Source organism: Garra rufa, chromosome 6 (genome assembly GCF_049309525.1).
Source record: "Garra rufa chromosome 6, GarRuf1.0, whole genome shotgun sequence".
Classification (NCBI taxonomy): domain Eukaryota; kingdom Metazoa; phylum Chordata; class Actinopteri; order Cypriniformes; family Cyprinidae; genus Garra; species Garra rufa.
This window is the reverse complement of record NC_133366.1, coordinates 42,335,400-42,352,824: the sequence shown is the minus strand read 5'-3', so window position 1 is coordinate 42,352,824 and position 17,425 is coordinate 42,335,400. Positions and strand designations below refer to the sequence as shown.

Here is a 17,425-nt window from a genome sequence, read left to right as displayed (position 1 = left end):
CGGTTCGACATGGAATAGCAACATATAAGTCAGCTGTTGTTAGTATTTAAAATAGTCAGATGAATAAACATTTTAAAGCCCTAAACTATATACTAACAATTAAAAAAAAATCAAAGTGTCAGTGTTATGCTATATGTAGTATTCTCTTTAACAGTAAATAAGACAGAGACAAGAGTTAGTGGTTGCCTAAGCGCTCCTCTTTCCCTGCTGAATAAAAACAGCTAAAACTAGCCTAGGCTGGTTGGCTGGTCTTATCTGGTTTAAGTTAGAAGTAGCTGGTTTTAGCTGGTGGTCTCCCAGCCTGACCAGCATGGGAAAGTGGACAAACCCCCTCTAAAACCAGTCTGCTGACCAACTATGACCAGCTAAAACCAGTCAACCAGCCTAGCTGTTGTCTCTAATAAAGAAACTTAAATCATATAACGGTAAATAAATAAATAAATAACCATATACAGTGGTGTGAAAAAGTGTTGGCCCCCTTTTTGATTTAAATTTTTTGCACGCTTGTCACACTTTTATGTTTCAGATCATCAAACGAATATTAATCTAAGTTAACACAAGTAAACACAACACCCTGCTGAAAAAAAAAAACAGCATATGCTGGTTAGGTATGTTTTGGTGCTGGGATGCTGGTTTTAGCTGATTTATGCTGGCCCTTTGCTGGTTTATGCTGGTCCTTTGCTGGTTTATGCTGGTCCTTTGCTGGTTTATGCTGGTCCTTGACCAGCAACATGACCAGCATAAACCAGCAAAGGACCAGCATAAACCAGCAAACGGCCAGCATAAACCAGCAAAGGACCAGCATTAACCAGCTAAGGACCAGCATTAACCAGCAAAGGACCAGCATAAACCAGCAAAAAAACAGCATAAACCAGCTAAAACCAGCATCCCAGCACCAAAACATACCTAACCAGCATATGCTGTTTTTTTCAGCAGGGCATGCTGTTTTTTAATGACGTTGTTTTATTATGAAGGGAAAACAAAATCCAAACCCACATGGCCCTGTGTGAAAAAGTGTTTGCCCCCTAAACTTTATTAACTGGTTGGGCCACCCTTAGCAGCAACAACTACAATCAAGCGGTTCTTCAAGAGTCTGTTACAGCGTTGTGCAGGAATTTTGGCCCTCTCATCTGGGCAGAATTGTTAATTCAGCCACATTGGAGGGTTTTTTTTTTTCATGCCACAGCATCTCAATAGGATTCAGGTCAGGACTTTGACTAGGCCACTCCAAAGTCTTCATTTTGTTTTTCTTCAGCCATTCAGAGGTGGATTTGCAGGTGTGTTTTGGATCATTGTCCTCCTGCAGAACCCAAGTTTGCTTCAGCTTGAGGTCACAAACAGATGGCCGGACATTGTCCTTCAGGATTTTTTGGAAGACAGCAGAATTCATGGTTCCATTTATCACAGCAAGTCTTCCAGGTCCAGAAGCAGCAAAACAGTCCCAGACCATCACACTACCACCACCATATTTTACTGTTGGTATGATGTTCTTTTTCTGAAATGCTGTGTTACTTTTACGCCAGATGTAATGGGACACACACCTTCCAAAACGTTCAACTTTTGTCTCGTCAGTCCACAGAGTATTTTCCCAAATGTCTTGGGGATCATTAAGATGTGTTCTGGCGAAACTGAGACAAGCCTTTATGTTCTTTTTGCTCAGCAGCGGTTTTCATCTTGAAACCCAGTCTTGTCCAGTCTCTTTCTTATGGTGGAGTCATGAACACTGACCTTAACTGAGGCAAGAGAGGCCAGCAGTTCTTTAGATGTTGTTGTGGGGTCTTTTGTGACCTCTTGGATGAGCCGTCGCTGCGCAATTGGGGTAATTTTGGTCGGCCGGCCACTCCTGGGAAGGTTCACCACTGTTCCATGTTTTTGCCATTTGTGGATAATGGCTCTCACTGTGGTTTGCAGGAGTCCCAAAGCTTTAGAAATGGCTTTATAACCTTTTCCAGACTGATAGATCTCAATTACTTTCTTTCTCATTTGTTCCTTTTGAGGATCTTTCGGTTTACTTCACTTTGTCAGACAGGTCCTATTCAAGTGATTTCTTGATTGCGAACAGTAATCAGGCCTGGGTGTATCTGAACTCAAGTGTGATAAACCACAGTTATTTTTTAACGCTTTTAATGCTCAACTGTAACAAATTATTTGAAAATTAAAGCATGTGAATTCAAGTTTACTATCGATTTTAATAAAATTAACTAACATTTAACAGTAAATGAGAGAGACAGAGACAAGAGTTAGTGGTTGCCCAAGTGGCTCTCTGTGTTGTCTGAGGATACTAATATGTCACTTTACGTAGGCCAATAACAGAAAGATTTGTGTACTCTATTCTGTCTCATAATCAGTGGTTTTAGATGTGGTGATAACTGAACTAAAAACAGCTAGTGGCTCCATTAGTCTAAACTGGGAAAATCATTTATTCAGTCTAGTGATCGATCACAATTGTATTGCTTTGCTTCTGTCTATTTTAAGGTCACAGGGTCCATCTGTTTGTATGCAGACTGGAAAATTGCTGCGGAAACAATTTTCACTCAGAAATTGCTAGTAAATTACACAATTAATTACAAAGAAACAGCAAGTAACAGATGTTATAGCTGCTTATGCTACTATTAGGGCATGCAGTCACAATATTCACATTCAATATTCATTTTGATGCAAAAAAAGTGTGACATCTATCCCTGGTTTCACATATTATCTCTATAAATAGTATGATTACTTTCAGTTTCACAAATGAAATAAGACAAAAGAGTTGACACTCACCAGTGCTTTTAAACCAGCAGAGAGCACTGCAGTTTCACTCTTCAATCACAATTTCCACTTTATACAGTTTTGATGTGGAGAAAGAACTAATGAGAAGTACATCTGCAACACAAACCTGCATTCTTCTGCATTACTATACTAAATTCAATTTATAACTATTATATTCTATTTTATAGCTCTTAATATGACATCTAATAAATAAACATATTATAAGAGATTGTTTCCCCCATTGCCCTGTGATGAACTGGCCATTCATTCAGAGTATTTCCCTGCATACAGCACAAGAAGCTGGAATAGGCTCCTTGCAACCACAAGGGGTTTAGAACATGAATGGATAGGCTAAATGTTTCTCCAACTATCATAATAATTTAATTCATTCAGAAACTGATTGTCATGTGATGCAGTGCAGATGCAGGGTCAACAGGAATGTTCATGTATTGATCAGTGTCCTAGATTCGGGGTTCACCACACACACACACACACACACACACACACACACACACACACACACACACACACACACACACACACACACACACACTGGTATTCCTATCATTATGGGGACTTTCAATAGGCGTACTGGTTTTTCTAATGTACAAACTGTATTTTCTATCCCCTTACTGTAACCCTAAACCTAAAGCTACCCCTTACACAAAACTTTCTGCATTTTTAGATTTTTTAAAGCACTGCATTCTGTATGTTTTATTAGATTGTTTACTTATGGGGACCCCACAAGGTAAAAATTTACTGGTATTAAATGTAGTGAATACACACACACACACACACACACACACACACACACACACACACACACACACACACACACACACATACACATGTCGGGTTTACATGTTTTATGGGGACATTCCATAGGCGTAATGGTTTTTATACTGTACAAACCGTACTTTCTATCACCCTACACCTACCCTACACCTAAACCTAGCCCTCACAGGAGATTGTGCACACTTCTACTTCCTCAAAAAAACTCATTGGGCATGATTTATAAGCCTGTTTCCTCATGGGGACCTGAGAAATGTCCCCACAAGGTCAAAATCTACTGGTATTCCTATCCTCGTGGGGACATTTGGTCCCCACAACGTGATGAATACCAGGTGCACACACACACACACACACACACACACACACACACACACACACACACACACAGACACAGACACAGACACAGACACAGACACAGACACAGACACAGACACAGACACAGACACAGACACAGACACAGACACACACACACACACACACACACACACACACACACACACACACACACACACACACACACACACACACACACACACACACAGACACAGACACACACACACACACACACACACACACACACACACACACACACACACACACACACACACACACACACACACACACACACACACACACACACACACACTAGCTTTTTCCGCACACAACAGTTCAATTTTGTCCTCTGGGCTTTTTGGTAATATCCATTTTTGAGGAAGTCCCTCTCCTAGTTTATTTTATGGATGAGGAATATTAGGTAAATTATTTGGAATGAGGTGAATTATACCATTTTGTATCATTTTTATTTCAGTTTTAGTTCTAGTTATTTTAGTCCATTAGGTTAATAGACAATTCAAAGTCTCAATCTGTGTCTAAGTCTCTTATCTATACTTTGTGGAAGTACTTTAAAAGGGCACATCATGGCACATCATAAAACGCACTTGCACATTATAGATCTTCCATGAACCAGATACCTTCACGCAGTCATTATCTGATGCCACACTCGGACACTTTGAACCATGCGCATGAATGGGCCCACACGTACACACACACACAGACACACTCCCTTTTCCGAGTGTTATCACTGACGTGGTAAACCTTGGACAGGGGAATCCTAAGTGATCCGCCGGGGGGCTATAAATGTGTCTGACTGAGCAGAGGATGGACTGAGCCACTCCGAACAACAGAATTTGAGACAGGTTTCCTGGACACGTGTGTCTCACCAAGTGGTCTCCTTCAAGACAAGTGCTTCTGTTCAGGCTGTAGTGTTTTTAATTGAGATCTCAAAGTAACAACTGATTTAAGCTGAGACAGAAGTGTTTGGACAGCCAACCTGACTACACCACAGGTGAGTGTTTTTATCTGTTCAAATGCCTTTAGTCAGGTAAAATGATGTTTAAAAAATGTTAAAATATTTCATTTATATAGTTAAAATAATAAATATAATCTTATTGTTGAAAATGTATATTTTAATTAATCAATTCAAATTAATTACATTTACACTGTAAAAAGTTTTCACCAGGTTCAACTTAAAAACTTAAGTTTAGCAGCTGCCTTAAGATTTTAAGTTAAATCAACTTAAGTCATTTAAACTTACAAGTTATATCAACTAATTTTTATTGTAATAAGTTCAAATGACTTGATTTAACTCAAAAACTTAAGGCAGCTGCTGAACTTACACTGTAAAAAGTTTTCACCAGATTCAACTTAAAAACCTAAGTTCAGCAGCTGCCTTAAGTTTTTAAGTTAAATCAACTTAAAACTACAAGTCATTTTAACTTTAACTTTTAACTTTAAAAATGAGTTGATTTAACTTGTAAGTTTAAATGACTTAAGTTAATTTAACTTAAAATTTAAAGGCAGCTGCTAAAATTAAGTTTTTAAGATGAAACTGGGATTTTTTTTACAGTGTAGGTTTTTAAATTGAATCTGGTGAAAACTTTTTACAGTGTATACATAAAAGGCTAATTCATATTTAAAACAGTGAGCCTTGCAAGTGCAGTTAAATGTAATATAAAATAATGTAATGTATATTTAAATCACATAAATATACATTTTTAAACGGCATCTAGTCCCTCCTTCTAATTCTTATTAAATTATAGAATACAGATTTCTAATCTGACCGATTATTTCAACAGACTTTAAATTCACCCTAAAATAACTTGTTGTGCAATAGCATCATCATCATTTCATTCTTTCTAGGAAAACACTAAACACTATTAACTCATTACTATCCAAAGATGCAATCTCTTGTATCACTTAGAAATATTTTAAAATTCATTTGATATTTGTATATATTGCCAATAACTTAGAAGAGCCACAATGTAAGTCGTACTCTGTTCATTGCCAGCGCTAAAGCCAGAGTGGAAATTATTTGGCACAGAGCAGAAATCAATACAAAACCATGTGAGTTCAATCAATTGGAGGAAGCTCTGATTATTGTGATGCTCTATGCATTGTGTCCATTTACTTACAAACACTAAAGAAATAAATACTCCAAATTTAAAACTTACATTTTAAAAATGTCTTTTTAAAGTATGAACTTTGAATTCTTATAATTTATATTAATCTGTATTTTGAATTGTTGACATACTTTACAGAGGTTTTAATAAATGGAACATATTTATCTTTCATATCATATCTTGCTATTTTTTTCACCCCAATAAACCAATTACATAATAGTAATTAGTGGTACTTTTTTTTATCTTTATAGAACCTGCCTGGAGTATGATTGATAGTTATTGATAATAGCTTTATTAGAGAATATTACCATAGTTATTATGTAGTCCATAAAACTGAAAAGGAATCAATAAATGAGTAACATAACGGATATTTATATTTCACAGACAATGGCACCACGACCAAAGCAAGAGGATGAATCTGAAGAGAAGCCAACAGAAACACTTGACGGTATGTGCAGTGAACTTTTGAGTTTAAATTGTATTTGTGTATAATTGTGTGTAAAAAAAAAACTGTTTTATTAAAGCTTCTTGCTTTTCTCAGTTCCTAGAAAGAAGTCTCTCTCCATAGCTCCTGCTGTATCCACAGCAGCTCTAATTGACGATGATCCCTGGGAAATGCCTGATTTGCAGGACACAGGGGATAAATGGGCAGGTATGCTGAGTGCATGCTTTACTGTAAACATATTTTGTTTTTAATTCTATAAAGCCTATTATACTATATTTGATACACAAATATCTAAGGCCTCTAAATTATCAACTACATCAAAACTGCTGAACAAATATTTTGTACACAATCTGCTACATACCTTCTGACTGACTTTTTCAGCATGTTAAAGGCCTTTTGGGATATTTGTAAAAAATGTCCCCTTAACAGTGTTGGGGAAAGTTACTTTTAAAAGTAATGCATTACAATATTGTGTTACTCGATAAAAATTTTAACTAATTACATTGCTTAGTTAGTTTTATGGAAAGTAGTGAATTATGTTACTTTTGCATTACTTTTGTCACCTGAGCTGGGCTTGCTTATTCATTTTTAATAACAAAAAAGGTTATATTTTTTCCAACATTCACACTAAAAGTGAAATTAATAAGCCGCAGCCTGAAAAGGTGCCTTTGCACCATATTCTGAAAAAAGTAACTTGAAAAGTAAAAAAAGAGCTGCTCTTTACGGACTGTTAGTAAATGTAAGAATAACTTTAATATTGTTAGTAATAAATAAAAAAAATCACATAATGACCTGGACCACAAAACCAGTCATAAGGTTAAATTTGACAAAACTGAGATTTATACATCATATGAAAGCTCAATAAATAAGCTTTCTATTGATGTATGGTTTGTTAGGATAGGACAATATTTGACTGAGATACATCTATTTGAAAATCTGGAATCTGAGGATGCAAAAAAATCAAAAAGACTGAGAAAATCACCTTTAAAGTTGTACAAATTAGGTTCTTAACAATGCATATTACAAACCAAAAATTACATTTTGATATGTTTACAGTAGGAATTTTACAAAAAATCTTCATGGAACATGAACTTTACTTAATTTCTTAATGATTTTTGGCATAAAAGAAAAATCTAAAATTTTGACCCATGCAATGTATTTTTGGCTATTGCTACAAATATACCCCAGCGACTTAAGACTGGTTTTGTGGTCCAGGGTCACATATGATACATCAGACTTTTGAGGAATGTTATTTGGACATCCCTCAATTATCATTATATTACATTGCATTATTATTTGTACTATTAATATTTTAAAATTCTCTTAACAAATTGCATATTTCTGCTCAGTTTGGACCCCAGAATACTCCAACTTTAATAAAAAGAAGGCTTTACAGAATAAATAAATAATTAACTATTATTTTCTAATTTTCTCTCTTTAACTGTTTAGATCTGAACACTAAAGGGAAGGTCCTGAGAGTTTTTCTCACAGCAGGAAAGCTGATTATGCTGCTTGGTTTGCTCTACATGTTTGTTTGCTCACTGGACATCCTCAGCTCAGCGTTCCAGCTTGTCGGAGGTAAACTTTAAAATAAACTCACACTAAAGTACAGTTTTCAGTGATTCTGAAATTGACCAAAGAAACACATTTTAGGTTCGGATGCATTGGTTTCTTTGTGCTTTAAAGGGATAGTTCACCTTAAAATGAAAACTCTGTCATTATTTACTCACCCTTATGTTGTTCCAAACCTGTAAGACTTCTGTGACACATGAAAGAAGACATGTTGGTTATCGCTAACAAAAGAGTGTGTTTTCTCAGGTAAAGCAGCAGGGGACATTTTCCAGGAAAATACAGTTCTATCAAACCCATTAGCAGGCCTGGTAATCGGGATGTTGGTAACGCTCCTGGTCCAGAGCTCGAGTACTTCCTCATCTATTGTGGTCAGCATGGTCTCCTCTGGATGTGAGTATTAAAAGATTACTAATACTGACTCAGAATTACGACCTCACATCAGTGATGAGGATGATTAGGAATGTGAAAATGAATGAATCAGTGCATCAGCCTAAAAATCTAAATCAGGATGTCAGACTTGATGACAATTTAGTAAAGAATCATAATCAAATCAAATTATGTACATTCTACTTTTAATACATTTGAAATTCTCAACAGTGCTGGAGGTCAAAACAGCTGTTCCTATTATTATGGGGACTAATATTGGCACATCAGTCACAAATACTTTTGTAGCCATGACGCAAGTTGCTGACAGGAACAAGTTCCGCAGGTAAGGATAAGGCTTCAATATTAACTTATCTCGAAATGAACAGAACATTACATAAAAAATGCTGTCATTAATTACTCACCCTCATGTCGTTCCAAACCCGTAATCATCTTCAGAACACAAATAAAGATATTTTTGCTAAAATCCATGAGTTTTATGATGTTATGAAGCTACACGAATATGGCAAGCCGTTTTAGCCTAAAATATACTAAGTGTTAATCGTCGTAATTGCATTTTTACCAGTAAGAATTGAATTAGAGAGCTCTATAATTTAATTCCTACTAGTAACAATGCCAATTATAGAGCTCTCTAATTCAGTTCTTACTAGTAACAATTCCAATTACAGAGCTCTACAAATGAATTTTTACTAGTCATGTCTCCATTGACTTCAAATCATTTTTAATTACAGAGCTCTACAACATAATTTTTACTAGTAATAATTCCAATCAGAGAGCTCTCTATTTCAGTTTTTACTAGTAACAATTCCGATTAGAGAGCTTTCTAATTTAATTATTACTAGTAAAAATGCAATTACAGAGCTCTACAATTCATTTTTTACTAGTAAAAAAAACACATTAAAGATATGTTTAATTGCAGAGCTCCATTATTGAATGAAAGAGTTCTCTAATTCAGTTCTTACTAGTAACAGTTCTTACTAGTAAAAACTGAATTAGGCCGCGATCACACCGAACGCGTTTTAGCAGTTGGAGGCGCCTCTTTTGAATGGCTTTCTGTTGGCAGTCAGCGTTCTCCGCGCTGCTTATGCGCACTGGGCGCCTCGCGTTTTCGCCGCCTGCTGCGCCTCGCGTTTTTGCAGGAGCGCTCTGAGCGCCTGAAGTTGAAAAAAAATCAACTCTGAGCGGAAAAACGCCCAACGTCATTCGCGTTCTTTTCCATTGTCCAATCGAATGAATAGAGAGGCGGGCCTTCTGTTCTGGTGACGAAAGTTTACCGTTGCTTAAAAAGTCCGGAGACTGCAGAAAAGGAGGAGAAACCTTTGGTGTCTATCGTGGGTAACCCGGAGCTGTATTATTTAGGGTTTCTGCTAATATGACAGTTTACTTAACAGCAAAAAACTAAGATTTTAGAGCGCTCGCGCTATAATCCTTTGATTTGACTGACAGGACAGCTGTTTTGGTCATTGCTTAGCAACATAAAAAAACGCAGCACATTGCTCTTTTATTAAAAGTCACCAAAAAAGGCAGTGCTGTGCGCCTCGCGTTTTTAGAACTAAAAGACGCGTTCGGTGTGATCGGGGCCTTAGAGAGCTCTTTAATTGGAATTATTACAAGTAAAAATTGATTTAGAGAGCTCTCTAATTGGAATTGTTACTAGAAAGAATTGAATTATAAAGCTCTCTAATTGTAATTGTAACTAGTAAAAATTGATTTAGAGAGCTCTCTAATTGGCATTGTTACTAGAAAGAATTGAATTATAAAGCTCTCTAATTGTAACTAGTAAAAATTGATTTAGAAAGCTCTCTAATTGGCATTGTTACTAGAAAGAATTGAATTATAAAGCTCTCTAATTGTAATTGTAACTAGTAAAAATTGATTTAGAAAGCTCTCTAATTGGCATTGTTACCAGTAGGAATTGAATTATAGAGCTCTCTAATTTAATTGTTACTAGTAAAAATGCAATTACGAGTAACGCATGGTATATTTTAGGCTAAAACGGCTTGCCATACAAGAATACTTTTTGTGCGCAAATAAAACAATAATAAACAATTTATTCAACTATTTCGTCTCTCGTCTCCGCCGCACGTTCACGAAAGTACCACGACGCACGCGCAAAAAGTATTCTCGTAGCTTCAAAACATTACGGTTGAACCTCTAATGTCACATGGACTACTTTAACGATGTTCTTACTACGTTTCTTGGTGTTTGAATGTTTTATAGAGCTGTCTATGCAAGGTCAGAAAGTTTTCGGCTTTCATCAAAAATATCGTCATAAGTGTTTTTGAAGATGATTAAAGGTCTTACAGGTTTGGAACAACATAAGGGTGAATAATTATGACAGAATTTCCTTTTTGGGTGATAAATCCCCTTAAAGGGACAGTTAACACACACAAAAAAATTCTGTCATAATTAAGATTACTTGATAATGACAAAATCATAATTTCCCTATATGACATTTCATTGAGATATGACTCTTTTCTGTGTCCAGGGCATTTGCGGGAGCCACCGTGCATGATTTCTTCAACTGGCTTTCTGTCCTGGTGCTTTTGCCACTGGAAATCGCCACAGGTTACCTGGAGAAGCTCACAGACCTCATAGTCGAATCATTCAATATCCAGAGTGGAGAAAATGCACCAGACCTTCTGAATGTTATCACTGACCCACTTACCAACGCTATTGTTCAGGTGTGTATGAGTGTGTATGTGTGTGTGTGTGTGTGTGTGTGTGTGTGCATGTAGGTGTGAGTTCTGTCGGTGTGTTGTAAGAAGCTATCATTCTTAACAAGGCAGCAAAAGAGTTAATTACTCTACGCAAACACTTGTATTGCCCTTCTGTACAGTACAAAGTTACAAGGGTTGCTGTTTACAAAGTGCAAGACAGATTAGTAATCTTAAACTAAGTAGGAGATTATAAGTATTAATATAAATAATCAATAAATGTGTGTGTGTTTTTTTGTAAGCTTGATGAATCTGTGATAAGCGGCATTGCAACTGGAGACCCTGAAGCCAAAAACAAATCTCTCATCAAGGTCTGGTGCAAGACATTCTCAAACACGGTAATTATACTAATCGGATTTATACGGGAAAAAATGCCATTATATTTTTGCAGACATTATGGAGATATTTCTGACAACTGACAATATGTTTTTTTCTAGACTCTCCAGAATGAAACAGCATCAAACTGCACTGACTTCCCTTGCTGGGAATTGAAAAATGTTACAGAAATTATAAACATCAAAAAATGTGAGTTTAAAACCTACATAATCCATGAACAATTTTGCTAATATAGACTAATTCTCGCTCATCTGTGGTCTCTCTCTATTCTAGGCAATCACATTTTTGTGGACACAACTCTTTCTGACCTGGCGGTGGGTCTGATTCTACTGGCTTGTTCTCTGCTCGTTCTGTGCACTTGCCTCATTTTAATCGTGAAACTGCTCAACTCGATGCTCAAGGGACAGGTTGCTGTTGTCATCAAGAAGATAATGAACACTGGTCAGCATCCCTGAGATATTTTAGAAGTAGAGAGCAGATTTAGACGTTAACTGTTGGCTGTTATGCAAATATATTTTTATATGTATGTAAAACTAAATATATGTTTGTTTCTTTTTGTACGCACAGATTTTCCATTTCCATTTGCATGGCTGACTGGATACATTGCAATTGTGGTTGGCGCAGGAATGACTTTTATTGTCCAGAGCAGTTCTGTCTTTACCTCGGCTATAACTCCTCTTGTTGGTCAGTGCAGCCATTTATCTTTTCATTGTCTTTGATCGTCAAAGTTAGGGATTATTTACTCACTCTCATGTTTTTTCAAACCTATTTGACTCGATTGACTCCAGTCCAATTTGTGAGAGACAAAAATGTCTAAAGATGTCTAAATGAATTTAATTAATTAATGGTTTTACTTCATTTAGTTTTAATTAATTTAGTACTTAAGGTTAAACTAATGTTGCAACAAGCTGAAATGAAATAAACTTAAAATTTCATTAAGAATTTTTTTGATCATTAATGATTTTAGTTTTAGTTAATAACTCTGATTTGTCTACTGTCCTTCTCTCATGAATGAACGAGTGCAGGACAACTTAAATATCACTCTGTCATAAGTCATATGGACTGCTTTTATACATTTTTATGCTAGTTTTCCACATACACTACCAGTCAAAAGTTTTTGAACAGTAAGATTTTTTTATGCTTTTTTTTTTTTTTTTAAAGAAGTCTCTCCTGCTCACCAAGCCTGCATTTATTTGATCCAAAGTACAGGAAAAAAACAGTATAATTTTGAAATATTTTTACTATTTTAAATATCTGTTTTCTATTTGAATATATTTTAAACTGTAATTTATTCCTTTGATTTCAAACCTAAATTTTTAGCATCATTATTTCAGTCACATGATCCTTATTCTGATTCGCTGCTCAAAAAAACGTTTATTATTATGTAGAAAACAATAGAGTAGAATTTTTCAGGTTTCTTTGATGAATAGAAAGTTCAGAAAAACACTATTTAATCTGAAAGAGAAATCTTTTGTAACATTATAAATGCCTATATCATCACTTTTGATCAATTTAAAGAATCCTTTCTAGATAAAAGTATTCATTTATATAATCCCCTCCCATCAAAAAAATCCTGAAAAAATGTACTCAACTGTTTTAAAAATTGATAATAATAAAGAAAAATCTTTCTTGATTAGCAAATTAGCATATTAGAATGATTTCTGAAGGATCATGACACTGAAGACTGGAGTAATGATACTAAAAACTGAGCTTTGATCACCGGAATAAATTACATTTTTAAATATATTCAAAATAGAAAAACAGTTATTTTAAATAGCAAAAATATTCTACTGTTTTTGCTGTACTTTGGATCTTCTTTAAAAACATTGAAATATTTGACTTATTTTAAAAGTTAAATCTTCTTTAACTTTTAAACCCCAAAAGTCACCTTGACTTTTGGGGTTTAAAAGTTAAAGAAGATTTAAATTTAATGCAATTACATGAAGAAGAAAGTTTAAAATAATTCAAACGACATAGGAAGGAGTAAACAGTGCCATTGGTTTTGGCTTTAAGACAGCAGTTTAGATTTTTTTACATTTATTTTGCTGTGAATTTGTGGAAAATAATTTGTGGCAACTGTCTTCTTTCAAAGAACATTTGGGTGTATTTAACTATTTAACAACGCTCCTACGAAGTAATAAGGCCTAGCTTATGGAAGTTGAGTTTATAATGAAATGTGTGTTCTTTTTGGTCTCAGGTATTGGTGTTATAAAAATTGAAAGGGCATATCCGCTTTCTCTGGGATCCAATATCGGAACAACTACTACTGCAATATTAGCCGCCATGGCAAGTCCAGGGGAAACGCTTGCAAATTCATTACAGGTTAGCATAACATGCAAATATATTTAAATATGCTGAATATAGACACTCACCCAGTCCATAACCTATTGGTGCAACTCTTCTCTCCATCAGATCGCCTTGGTTCATCTCTTCTTCAACCTCTCCGGGATTTTGCTGTGGTACCCGATCCCTTTCACACGTATCCCCGTTCGAATGGCAAAGGGTCTTGGTCAAATAACAGCTCAATACCGCTGGTTTTCAGGCTTTTACATCATCGTCTGCTTCTTCATTTTCCCTCTGGTGGTCTTCGGCCTGTCTTTGGCTGGTTGGCAGGTCCTCGTGGGAGTTCTTGTTCCCATAGTGGCCATTCTGATCTTTGCTATCATTGTTAATATTATACAGAATCGCAAACCTCAGTGGCTTCCCTCCGCTCTTCGCTCTTGGGACTTTCTTCCTCTGTGGGCCCACTCTCTTGAACCATGGGATAGAGTAGTTACCGTAATGGCCGCTCGCTGCTGCTGTTGCTGCAAGTGCTGCAATAGCACGGAAGGAGATGAAGAGACAGGAAAAGATGAAAATAAAAATCATGAAATTGAACTGTATGACAATCCAACAATGACCGATGAGATTAAGGAGGCCAAGAAAACATCAGACAACTGCGAAATCCTTAATGCAACCTCTTTATAGAATTAAACACAGCATTACTACTGAACATATCCAACTCAAACTATATCAGTGGACTTTACAACAAGAATGAAAATGAACCCGATATTTAATTTAACCATTTATTTTTAAAGTCTTACATTTATTTTGCTGCTTGTATTAAATTTTTTAGACAAAAATGCTGTTTTGTACAGGATATTGTAAACGTTATTGTTAAATACACAATCTTTTGTTACGTATTATGAGATTTTCTGATTTTTCTTTTATTCGAAAAAAGCATGCATTTATTTTGAATACCTCTAAGTGGAAATAAATGCAAGCTAACACACAAAGTTTAACATAAACTGTGTTTTAAACAAGATTCTAGTTCTGATCTGTGCACTATTCTCTATTTAAATGTTTTCATTTTATTTATGTAAACTTTATTTAACATGGGCCTTTGCTGTAAAATATTGCCATGATTTTACAATAGTACACAGTAATTTCTTGTTTGAATGAATGTATTTAGAATTTTAACAGTATTACAAAACACAACCCCACTGTGTTACAATGAGAAAGTAATATTGACTTTAAAGTCTGATAATAATGTTGTAGAGATGTTTTACTGTACAGTACAGAAATGGTATAATCTTGTAAAACAAGGAGGAATTATTATTGTTAATGTTGAAACGAATAATATTTTTTATTCTGTCTCTACATCTCTGTCATATCCTGCTCTTGTTCACTTTGAAGAATATTTCAATGTAACTAAATTGACTAATGTAAAAATTATTACATAAACAAGGTTTTTTTTATATAAAAAAGATTTTTATGGCCTATTTTATGTGTGTATATATAGTATATATTCATTTTATTGATGTAAGACCTAGTCCAAAACGAAAGCAGCCAAACTGTATTCATCCCTCCTAGGGTTTCAATCTCCCATACTCAGATTACAGTTGCTTTATAAAATTTCCATACTCATTGTGTATTGACCACAAACTTATGTATATATGAAAGATTATGAATCAAATGAATTATGAGAATTAACCTAGTCTTTGCTGAACACTATACAAACTCACATTGCATGCTTCTTCTTTTCCTCTCCCTTTTCCAGAGTTTGTATGTACTGTACATTGTATGTGCATTTCTGGCATTGTGTTAAAAAACCAACCAACCAACCAAAAAAAAAAACCTGCTTTAGCCTACAGCTACATTGTACGGAAGCCTGTTTCTGCCACTGAATAAAAAATAAAAAAGTAAAATTAAAATTGTTACGACTTTCTATCTCACAATTCTGACTTTTTTCCTCAGAACTGCGATACACACAAATTCTTTTTTTGAAGAATTGTGAGGTATGAACTTACAATTGCGAGTTATAAAGTCAGAATTGCAAGATAGCAACTCACAATTGTGAGTTTATAGTGGGGAAAATAATTACTTGATCCCCTGCTGATTTTGTACATTTGCCCACTGACAAAAAATGATCAGTCTATAATTTTAATAGTAGGTTTATTTTAACAGTGAGAGACAGAATAACAACAACAACAAAAAAAAGTTATAAATTGATTTGGATTTTAATGAGTGAAATAAATATTTGATCCTGTATCAATCAGTAAGATTTCTGGCTCCTTTTATACAGGCATTGATCTGAGATTAGGAGCACTCTCTTAAAGGGAGTGCTCCTAATCTCAGTTTGTTACCTGTATAAAAGACACCTGTCCACAGAAGCAATCAATCAATCAGATTCCAAACTCGCCACCATGGCCAAGACTAAAGAGCTGTCCAAGGATTTCAGGGACAAGATTGTAGACCTAAACAAGGCTGGAATGGGCTACAAGACCATCGTCAAGCAACCTGGTGAGAAGATGGCAACAGTTGGTGCGATTATTCACAAATAGAAGAAACACGAAATAACTGTCAATCTCCCTCGGTTTGGGGCTCCATGCAAGATCTCACCTCATGGAGTTTCAATGATCATGAGATTGATGAGGAATCAGCCAATGATCTTGTCAATGATCTCAAGGCAGCTAGGACCATAAGAAAACAATTGGTAACACACTACACCGTGAAGGACTGAAATCCTGCAGTGCCCGCAAGGTCCCCTGCTCAAGAAAGCACATGTACAGGCCCGTCTGAAGTAAACATCTGAATGATTCAGAAGAGAACTGGGTGAAAGTGTTGTGGCCAGACGAGACCAAAATCAAGCTCTTTGGCATCAACTCAACTTTCCGTGTTTGGAGGAGGAGGAATGCTGCCTAAGACTCCAAGAACACCATCCCCAACTACAAGAAACGTCTGACCCCTGTGATTGCCAACAAGGGTTTTGCCACCAAATACTAAGTCATGTTTTGCAAAGGCGTCAAATACCTATTTTACTCATTAAAATGCAAATCATTTATAACTTTTCTGAAATGTCTCTCACTGTTCAAATCAAAACCCATTAAAATTATAGACTGATGATTTCTTTGTCAGTTGACAAACATACAAAATCAGCAAGGGATCAAATAATTATCTTCCCCACTGTATATATCAGAAATCTTGACTTTTTTTCAAAATTGTGACATAAACTAACAATTTGACTTTTTCTCAGAACTGCGTGATATAAACTTGTAGAAGTGTGAGTTTATATCTTGCAATTCAGACTTTTTTTATTGCCTCAAACCTACCCACTGGCCATAAAATTTCTGATACATCATGAGTTTGTCCGATAACATGCAAGAACAGGGGAGATGTGACTGATAATGATGATCTAAGCAAAATAATCATTAACTATAATAGAGGAAGAGATATTATTGCGGGGCATGTTACACTGCACAAATAAGTAAAAGGGGGGTGACAGGAATGATATGAAAAAGCACATTTGATATAATTTTTTTTTTTTATTAATCCAAAAGAACTCCAAATGAATTTGGTTTTCCAGCTAGCAGCAAATAATATTTAGTTTTGAATGATTCAGAAAAAAGAACTAGCTTAAGCATAGTTAATTATGAAAGTTTACACCTCACAATTCTGACTTTTTTTTTCTCTTTTTTCTCTTCATTGTG

General features: G+C 35.4%; 1 protein-coding gene across 1 annotated transcript; it reads left to right on the top strand.

The window, feature by feature from the left end:
- The first annotated feature begins 4,666 nt into the window (after positions 1-4,666).
- slc34a2a (solute carrier family 34 member 2a) lies at positions 4,667-15,663 on the top strand. Its single transcript, XM_073842947.1, has 13 exons — positions 4,667-4,888; positions 6,387-6,450; positions 6,544-6,654; positions 7,897-8,025; positions 8,266-8,409; positions 8,617-8,728; positions 10,892-11,087; positions 11,363-11,458; positions 11,558-11,645; positions 11,730-11,897; positions 12,024-12,140; positions 13,654-13,778; positions 13,869-15,663. Exons 2-13 carry the CDS (start codon positions 6,390-6,392, stop codon positions 14,421-14,423), a joined length of 1,902 nt encoding a protein of 633 aa, XP_073699048.1. The 5' UTR covers positions 4,667-4,888; positions 6,387-6,389; the 3' UTR covers positions 14,424-15,663.
- Positions 15,664-17,425: the final 1,762 nt, after the last annotated feature.

Excerpts from the sequence above, each read along its gene's own strand:
- slc34a2a (XM_073842947.1), top strand. The coding sequence starts at position 6,390 with ATGGCACCACGACCAAAGCAAGAGGATGAATCTGAAGAGAAGCCAACA. Across the intron at positions 11,459-11,557 it reads GCAAGACATTCTCAAACACG|ACTCTCCAGAATGAAACAGC; the intron begins GTAATTATACTA and ends GTTTTTTTCTAG. Across the intron at positions 12,141-13,653 it reads GGCTATAACTCCTCTTGTTG|GTATTGGTGTTATAAAAATT; the intron begins GTCAGTGCAGCC and ends TTTTGGTCTCAG.